Here is a 9,788-nt window from a genome sequence, read left to right as displayed (position 1 = left end):
ATGGAATCATACAATAGGTGGCCTTTTGTGTCTAGTTTCTTTTGCTTAGCGTAATGTCTCCAAGGTTCACTCGTGCTGTAGCATATAACACTATTTAGTTCCTTTTTATGATGAATTATATTCCATTGTATGAATAGATAACATTTTATCATCCATTCATTTGCTGATGAACATTTAGGTTCTTCTAGTTTGGAGCTATTATGAATAATGCTGCTGTGAACACTCGGGTACAAATATTTGTGTGAACATGTTTTCAAATCTCTCATGTATATACCTAGGAGTGGAATTGCTGGGTTATACAGTGACATTAACATTCTACTATACATGCTTTATCATATACCTACCTGTCCTAACCATCCTTCTATCTATATATCAATCCGTCTCACATTTTTGTGCACTTGAGAATAAATTGCAAACATCAGTATATTTCACCCAGCATGCCTATTAACTAGAAATCAATATTTGTGTAGTTTTTACTTTTCATGTAAAATTTACATACAGTGAATTCTAAGTGTATGATTCAATGAGTTTTTAACACATGCATACACCTGGGAAACCTGGAATCAAGATATCAAGATATAGGACTTGCCTGGTGGCGCAGTGGTTAAGAATCCACCTGCCAATGCAGGGGACACGGGTTTGAGCGCTGGTCTGGGAAGAGCCCGTGCACCACAACTACTGAAGCCTGCGCGCCTAGAACACTGCTCCGCAAGGAAGACCCAATGCAGCCAAAAATAAATTAAATAAATTTTAAAAAATTTTAAAAAAACAGTATGACATCATTCTATATCAATAAACATATATCACTGTAAGAGGAAGCATCCACTCAACAAAATAAAATCAATTCTTTTTTTTTATAGTTGTGGAGAGCAGGGGCTACTCTTTGTTGCGGTGCGTGGACTTCTCATTGAGGTGGTTTCTCTTGTTGCAGTGCACGGGCTCTAGGCACACGGGCTTCAGTAGCTGTGGTGCGTGGGCTCAGTAGTTGTGGCTCGTGGGCTCTAGAGCGTAGGATCAGTAGTCATTGGCAGGTGGATTCTTAATCACTGCGCCACCAGGGAAGCCCTAAAATCAATTCTTAAAAAAACAACAATAGGGTTTCCCTGGTGGCGCAGTGGTTGAGAGTCCGCCTGCCGATGCAGGGGACACGGGTTCGTGCCCCGGTCTGGGAAGATCCCACATGCTGCGGAGCGGCTGGGCCCGTGAGCCATGGCCGCTGAGCCTGCGCGTCCGGAGCCTGTGCTCCGCAACGGGAGAGGCCACAACAGTGAGAGGCCCGCATACCGCAAAAAAAAAAAAAAACAACAATAACAACAAAAAACAACTGTCAGAACTTTTCCCAATGTGGTTGTACCATTTTCACACACACAACGATGCATGCATTAGGCTTACAAATTTTGAATCAAAAAATAAAAACAAAAATTTTAGACTGCTGCTAATTATTTTCATTTAAAAATTTTAACTAATTAGGTTCAGAATATTCTAGCTAATAAGTGCTGCTTTGACCACACTCTCAAATGAATGACTGTAAATGAGGGGATGCCTTAAATTTACACAAGGTTATATGTCAAATATATTTCAAATAAAGAAATAGAGAGGATGACCCATTCATAATAAAAAATGCTCAACAAACCAGAAAAAGAAGGGAACATCCCCAACCTGAGTAAGGCCATCTACGAAAACCCAGAGCCAAGGATTTCCTTGGGGGCGCAATGGTTAAGAATCTGCCTGCCAGTGCAGGGGACACAGGTTCAAGTCCTGGTCCGTGAAGATCCCACATGCCGCAGAGCAACTAAGCCCATGTGCCACAACTACTGAGCCTGCACTCTAGAGCCCATGAGCCACAACTACTGAGGCTGCGTGCCACAACTACTGAAGCCTGCGCACCTAGAGACTGTGCTCTGCAACAGGAGAAGCCACCACAGTGAGAAGCCCCTGCACCACCCCAAAGAGTAGCACCCTGCTCGTGGCAACTAGAAAAAAAAAGCCAGCAAGGAGACCCAATGCAGCCAAAATTTAATTAATTAATTAATTAAAAAAAAAAAACAGAGCCAACATCAAACTTAATGGTGAAAGACTGAATGCTTTCCCCTAAGATCAGGAATAAGACAAGGATGTCTGCCCTCACCAATTCTCTTCATCGTTGTTCTAGGGGTTTCAGCCAGGGCAATTAGGCAGGAAAAATAAAAGGCATCCAGATTAGAAAGGGAGAAGCAAAACTTCATCTCTGTCTGCAGATGATGTGATCTCATATATAGAAAATCTTAAGGAATCCACTAAAAGGAGGTGATGATTTTTATGACACCCTGTGGAAGTCTCGATTCCCAAGATTTAAAAATTCATTTGCTGGGGACTTCCCTGGTGGCCCAGTGGTTAAGACTCCACACTCCCAATGCAGGGGGCCCGGGGTGCGATCCTTGGTCAGGGAACTAGATCCCGCCTGCCGCAACTAAAGACACAGTGCAGCCAAAAATAAATTAATTTTAAAAAATCCATTTGCTTTCTTCAAACTGCCTCTTCCTCTTTTATTCTCACATTCTTCCCTCCACACCTGACAAAAATAAGCCCAACTCTTTTTTTAACAACTTCCCACCTCTTTCCTCCATCCCATTCTTCTCGAAAAGTTTGCTCCTGTAATTATCATCTTGGAACTGCCCACCAAGACCCTTGTTTCTACTTATCTGGATCCCCAAGCTCCAGTCTCTCTCTTTCTAAATCATGCTACTCCCCTGCTCCACATTTTAAAGTAGCTCTCTACTGCCTGGTTTCTGTGTTTGTGTGTGCATGCTTTGCAGCTAATTGTTAAAACAGCTTTATTGACATATAATTTGCATGTCATAAAATTCACTCATTTTAATGATTTTTAAAACTTAATGGTCCAACCATTACCATAATCCAGTTTTAGAAAATTTCCATCACCCTGATACTATCCCTTCCCTGTAAAGGTTGGTCCACCAAAAAACTACCTACAAGTGTAATGTTTGGAAGTTAGGCCTGAGGGTTTGGGATCTTGAATAAAGATTTTAAACCTCCAGGCAACGTGACGGTGAAGGATCGTTTTCTACCTCTTTCTGTTAAAAAATGAAGTCTTAGTTAATCATTAAGCTAACCATGATATCATGAAGGGTTACGGAGGCCGTATCTCCATTTCCATCCAAATAGCTGACCATTTTCTTCTCTTGCTACCCCCTCAGAAAGGATACTCCCCTACTGGGCTGAGGCATTCTTCTTAAAAGAACTTTCTAGCTCGCCGCCCCTCCCAAGACGAGCAACCTCCTCTCCAGTAATGACAGCCCCAGTCCAGGTCCCCACATACCCACACTCCTGATCAAAAAAACGTTAATCAGTGGCCTTTCTTTGCCAATTCCCAATCCTCCACCCCCATCGCACCACAAGGTCTCCGTCTTCCTTTTCGTCTCTTTCAGCTTCGTTTGCCTAATCTCCAGACAGATCCCTAGCTTGACGCCTTCTCCTCTCCGTCACTCGCTTCACTCGCTCTGCCATCACTTCCCAAATTGCCAGCATCCCGGACCTCAAAGGTGCAAATGCCAAAAACAGATGAGTTGACGCGCCTAAGGGAGAGAAGTGTGTGGGTGTGTGGGTGTAAGTGTCCTTGCTTGTGCGTGGAAGAAACCAACAGAGGCCACGCCGGTGTCCATCTTCTGGAAATACCGATCACGCCCGGCCGAGAGAGCGAGGATCGGCTCCCCAGTGCCCCCCGCAGACAGCATTCAGGGCTGTAGAACTCAGAGGTATCAAGGCTTCACCCGGGACCCCTGCCCAGAGGGCGCCCCGCCCCTCAACGGTACGGCGCAACCCCTCCCCGGCGCGGTGGTAGGGGCCGGCTGCAACGTCACCCATTGTTTACAAATCAACCAGAGCCGGTAGGATTCCGGCTCCCGCGGCTGCTGGCGCGCGGCGAGAGTGCCTGGCGGGCTCCGGCTTCCGCGTCCGCCCCGGCTCCGGCTTCGGCCTCAGCACCGCGCCCGGCTCCGCCGCGGCCCACCGAGCCCCGGGGGCAGCCGAGCCGCCGGCGACTCCCGCAGAGCTCCGGGTGCCCGCGCGGGGGGCCATGCCGTGCCGGAGGGAGGAGGAAGAGGAAGCCGGCGAGGAAGAGGAGGAGGAGGAGGAGGACAGCTTCCTCCTACTGGAACAGTCGGTGACTCTGGGCGGCTCGGGCGAGGTGGACCGGCTGGTGGCCCAGATCGGCGAGACGCTGCAGCTGGACGCGGCGCAGGACCGCCCGGCCTCCCCGTGCGCGCCCCCGGGGCCGCCACTGCAGCCCCCGCGACCCCCGGCGGTGGTGCGGGCGGACAAGGCCCGAGCCCCGGCTCTGCCGTTGCTTCTGCCGCCCGCCTCGGCCGAGACTGGGGGTCCGGCGCCCCCGGGGGCCCTGCGCTGCGCCCTCGGGGACCGCGGCCGGGTGCGGGGCCGGGCTGCGCCCTACTTTGTGGCCGAGCTCGCCGCAGGCCCCAGCGCGCTGTCCCCATTGCCCCCTCAGCCCAGCCTTGATGGGCCTTCGGGAGCTGACAAGCGAGGCGCCCCGCAGCCGCTGTCGGGTCCTTGCCGGCGAGGATGGCTGCGGGACGCCGCCGCCTCCCGCCGCCTGCAGCAGCGACGCGGGCTACAGCCTCAAGCCCGCACTGGCGACGACGACCCGCACCGGCTTCTGCAGCAGCTCGTGATCTCGGGGAACCTCATCAAGGAGGCCGTGCGGAGGCTTCATTCGCGACGGCTGCAGTTACACGCAAAACTTCCCCGACGCCAGCTCGTGGGCCCTCTGTCGGCCCCAGTGCATGAGCCCCCTTTGCCCCGCAGCCCTCGCCCGGCCTGCAGCGACCCTGGCTCGTCTGGGAGGAGGGCGCAGCTCAGAACTGGCGACGGCGTTCTAGTCCCCGGCAGCTAACACCCCGAGAGTGGCCACAGCGCCAGCCTCTGCCTGGAGGGCAAGGGGTTCCCCCTGAGGGCTGCGTCTCTACTCAGACTGGTGAACTCGCGCTTTTGGAAGCGTGAAAATAACTAATGAAGACGAGGAATCGAAAAATCGCGAATGTTTTCGTGGGAACTGAGGTCGAGGGCCCCGATGTGGTTGAAAAACAAGACTTCGTTGGTCCTATTTAAGGCAGATTACAAGAGCGCACCCCAAGCTCACAGTCAGCAGGACTCCTCATCGGCGTGACCAGTCCTGGTGGCGCAGCGTGCAGTTCCACGCAGTCTCTCCGGGTCCTCCAGCCTGATGACCATGTGGTCACAGCCCACGCTTCTTAGGATCGCCGAACGCCCAGAGGACGAGGATGATCCCAGTTACTTGCTTTACCTTTCCAGGGCTGGTTCCTGATCCACTTTGGGGGAGAGGAACCTGTGTAGATCCTTTCAGGGAGTACCTCAAACTGCCAGACTTGAAATTTTACGACACTTAAAAAAACCCATCTCGTGTATTTTGGGGTGCTGGTTCTTGATACAAAACACGCGGCACCGGGAAAGGACGTTTTGGGGAATTGAATAGACGTAACCTTTTCTCTGCCCCCGCTTTGCAACTGCCTGAAGTTCTCTGAGTGGCGGGGGAAGGCGGTGCGCCTGTGATGCTGATGGGAGGTGGGGCCGACAGGTGCTGGGGAAAGGGGAGGGCAAGGCGCGGAGTTGAACCCTCGGTCCCCTCGAAAGTGTATTTTCACAGCCTGTCCGCCCCTTCTCGGGTTCAAGATCACTGTTTCCTGGGGGCACACGAGATTGCGGGGCTCCAGCAGGGGAGAGTCGCCAGGTTCCGCCTGTACTCGGAGTAGAGCAAGGGGTTTTGCAAGTGCTGGAGTCTCCTGAGGACACGCGCACCGCTGCCACCGCGGGTGTGAGGAGGCGGCGACGTGCTGGGCGCCAGTGCCTCCCGCGGGCGGCCGCGCCCCGGGCTTTCACGGAAACTGCCCTGAGAAGTGGCCTCGGGTCCCTTCTCTTCCCCTCGGCTCTGCTGTCCTACTCTAGCGGGTGGCGCTGGCGCTCCTGGGGGCCCCGAGCTGGGGGCTGAGGAGACACCACGTGATGGGGCACTCCAGGGACACACAGCCTAGCACAGCAGCTTATAATGGGCTCTCCGGGGCCTTTTGCAATAACAGCTGCAATTCCCGGGATAGATGGAGTTGATTTCCTCCCTTTGCCCCTCCCCCAGCCATGCCAGCTCGCCTTTGTAAGTGAAGGAAACCGAGTAGAAAATGTGACCCTCCAAATGGAGAAGCTGCAGGCTTTGCCATTGTGAACCTGGTGAAGTGCTTGTAACATAACATTCACTCAGTCTGAAGGATCTAAGACGGTATTGTTGGTGTTTTAGTTTTATAAGATTCAATGGCATGTTCATCATCCAGATGTGGCTATTGACATACCTACACTTCGCAGCGGAGTGTCTGGAATTGTGGCTATCCTGATTATAGGATGTTAACTTAACTGAAATATCTGTTTTTAATAAATGCGTTGGGTTTTTTGTTTGGTTTTATTTTATACTTGTCGTCGGTGGGAGAGATGCACAGAACACGTTTCTCTGATCTCCATAAACATGAAAACACTTGAAATCCTTGTCAGCCTGGCTTGTGGATGGTAATTAGAGCGCCTTTGTGTCTGAGCAGCTCACTAGTTAGACAGGGCCTGAGTGGCTGGGTGTGTATTGGTGCTGGCATGAAATTAAATGAAAGCGAGGTCAGGTTTTGGACCAATCCCATGCACTAAAGCCTTAGAGCCTTCTGGATTACTAGTCAGTGCTGGAGAAGCTCCTTCTGACTGTATTAACAAAGGACATCAGATCAGTCAGTCACTTCAGACTGGGAGGCTTATCACTTTTTTCTTTCTATGGCCATTAAGTGGACTTGTTCCACAAGGTGGCCCTTTAGGCTGGGGCAGCCCTTGGTTAGGGACTGCTCAGGATGCAAACCTGCAGTGGGAAAGCCAACTGGGAGGGTATGAAAGGACTCCTCTCTTTGCCCTTGGCACGTTCACTCCCATTCTCTCCCTAAGCAGTGATGGAACAGCCCATCTCTGTCCCTCCTGTTCTCAGTTACTTTGGTCTGTTTCCTCCAGGAAGGAGCCATGCTGGCAACAGGATATCCAGGGTTCAGGTCCCCTTATTAAATGGGGACCTTGGGCAAGTTGCTCAACCTCTGTGAGCTTCGGTTTCCTCATCTGTACAACAGATGAGACATGAGATGATGAGAAAAAGGCTCCTTGTGACTGGCACATCCTGGAGATGAATAGTCCAGTCCTACCCCTTCCTTCCCAGGACTGTCCCTTGGTAGCCAATCGACTGGGTCCTCGGTTTCTCATAAAACAAGGGCATGCTGTGATCCCACAGGTGCTTTCTGGATTGAGTGCTGTATGATTTAGAGACCTGATTTTCTAACTCCCCTTTGGACGCAATGCCTGTTGTTTATACCTCCCCATTCTCTCTCTTCAAATACACACACAGACCCTGATGGTCTCTGAGAAGTACCTCCAGAACACACCAAGCCAGCCATTTCCCACAACCTGCCCAGGAAGGATTGTGGAAGCCTCAGTCCAGTGCCACCCAGCAAAGGGATGGTGACTATGGAGGCTCTAACACCAACTGAGGAAGGGGGCCTCTAACAATGCAGTGGGCTACCACCTCTGAGCTCTGAGCGAAAGGAAAGTGGTCAGGTGCCGACTTCCCCTGGCACTGGAGGAGCCCTGAAGTCCTCACTTCTTAGATGAGGTGGGATTTCCTGGAGGTCAAAGAGTTAGGAGCAATCCAGGGCCAAGATGGCCATGATTCAATGCCACTGCCCCAAACGTGCTGGCTTCTTGTAATGACTGGTTAAGGCTAGACTCAACCATAGGGTTCATGTAATACAACCCCCTCCTTCAAAAAGGAAGACTGGAGAAAACTCATGCCTACTATGAGATGCTTTAACTGCACTATAACCCTGTAACCATCACAGGGTGTAAACCGTCCATCTTTAAAAATCCTGCAAGATCTTACTAGACACCCCCAAGACATCTTTTGGAATAAGTCAGGGTTTACATTAATGATTTTTAAAAGTTATTAGACCATTTTTCCTTGGTGGTCCAGTGGCTAAGACTCTGCGCCCCCAGAAACTAGATCCCACGTGCCGCAACTGAGTCCACATGCCACAACTAAAGATCCTGCGTGCTGCAACTAAGACCCAGTGCAGCCAAATAAATAAATATTAAAAAGAAAGTTATTAGACCATTTTATAGGTGGAAAAATATTCCAGGAAGGGGGCAGTGCAGAGTGACCTACAAAGTCATTTACGAAGTCAAAGGCCTAACAGAACCTAGAACCCAGGGCTCGGGTCATCCAGCTCAGGCCTCTTTCCAATAGCCTGCTACCATCATACATAGTCCAATATTGTTCACTGCAGAAGTCCACACATATACTACGATGTAAACGATACCCCTGCAGTTGTCCAACATCATGATCCTGCCATTGGAACCCTGGAAAACCATGCCCCAGATCCCTAGGCTGAGCTAGGGAAAGCCAGGTATGCGGTAACCATTTTCTTATGTTCAGCATCCTATGAAGACAGCTGGCCACAGAAAATGGCCTGGGTAAGATAAAAGACCAAAGCTATAAAGTCAATGAAAAAAACACTAAATAAACTAAAAGACAGAAATTGACAAATAAGTGATTTGGAGAAAAGAATGCCACACCTCACAAAGAACTCCAGAGTCTGCCACCCCAAGATTTCATTCTAAATTAGGCATAAATGCTACAATATTTGAATTCTATTTTACCCTTTTTTGCTCTTTCCTTTTCCAGCTCAGAAGCAGAAATATGGAGTGCACATCAGACACCACTTTCCTATCCAGCAAAGTCTGTGTCAAACCCTGTGATCCCTACCTTCCAATCAGGAAAGAGTTACCCTGGCAACCAAATTACCAACTCACTCAATTAGCTCCCCCCTCTTCCACTGATGCTCAGTAATCACAGAATGCCAGCCCCGAGAGAGCTCAGCCTTCAGTGGTCTAGTGCTACCCCCTCATTTAGAGATGGAAGCACAGGGAGGTTTCCACTCTGAGGTGCACTCCATTTGAACACCAGGAAGGCTGGTGCAGACAAAGCAGCAAAACTCTCCCACGCAGCGCTTCCTCCTGGTTTTCCATCCATAACTGAAGGGAAAACAAATGACCTGCCCATAACAATGTGTCTCAGGAGGTGTAATAGATAAGAGCGTGGGCTCTGCAGGCAGCCCTGCATTGTTAGCTGTGTGATTTGGGACAGGATCCTTCACCTCAATAATCTCAATTAACTCACCTGCTAAATGGGGCTAAGTACAGCACCTACCTTGAAGAATCCGGTGAAGGTGAAATTAGCTCATGTATGAGAAGCAAAATAGCCAATAAACACTCTTATAAAACAAAACATCATTCCTGGAAGCTACTGCGTTAAGGCCACTACTTTAAGTCTTTTGTGGAAAATCCTGCCTTTTATTGACTTCTTCAGTATGTTTCTTAAAAGGCATAAACCTGTTTGCTCTGAAGTTAAGACGTTTCTTAAACATGCACCCCTGTTGTATAAAGTGCGAAGGGAAGAGTAGAGGAAGGGAATAATCAGTCTAGAAGAGGTTTAATCAGAAAAGGGTGGAGGTCCCCTTCAAGCCAAACCTTGAAAACAGCTCAGGACTGGGACTCGTAGAGTAGGGGCAGCAGGAATATCACAAAGGGGAGGTTTGGGCTTCCCTGGTGGCGCAGTGGTTGAGAGTCCGCCTGCCGATGCAGGGGACACGGGTTCGTGCCCCGGTCCGGGAAGATCCCACGTGCCGCGGAGCAGG

General features: G+C 50.3%; 1 protein-coding gene across 1 annotated transcript; it reads left to right on the top strand.

Annotated features, from left to right (window-relative positions):
- Positions 1 to 3,857: 3,857 nt before the first annotated feature.
- FRAT1 (FRAT regulator of WNT signaling pathway 1) lies at positions 3,858 to 6,476 on the top strand. The gene has a single exon (XM_004321188.4). The coding sequence runs from the start codon at positions 4,073 to 4,075 to the stop codon at positions 4,904 to 4,906; it is 834 nt and encodes a 277-aa protein (XP_004321236.1). The 5' UTR covers positions 3,858 to 4,072; the 3' UTR covers positions 4,907 to 6,476.
- The last annotated feature ends 3,312 nt before the right edge of the window (positions 6,477 to 9,788 follow it).

Source organism: Tursiops truncatus, chromosome 16 (genome assembly GCF_011762595.2).
Source record: "Tursiops truncatus isolate mTurTru1 chromosome 16, mTurTru1.mat.Y, whole genome shotgun sequence".
In the NCBI taxonomy this organism is placed as follows: Eukaryota; Metazoa; Chordata; class Mammalia; order Artiodactyla; family Delphinidae; genus Tursiops; species Tursiops truncatus.
Note: the sequence above shows the minus strand (reverse complement) of the source record. Positions and strands in the feature narration are given on the sequence as shown.

Coding starts and splice junctions, on each gene's coding strand:
- FRAT1 (XM_004321188.4), top strand. CDS start 4,073: ATGCCGTGCCGGAGGGAGGAGGAAGAGGAAGCCGGCGAGGAAGAGGAG.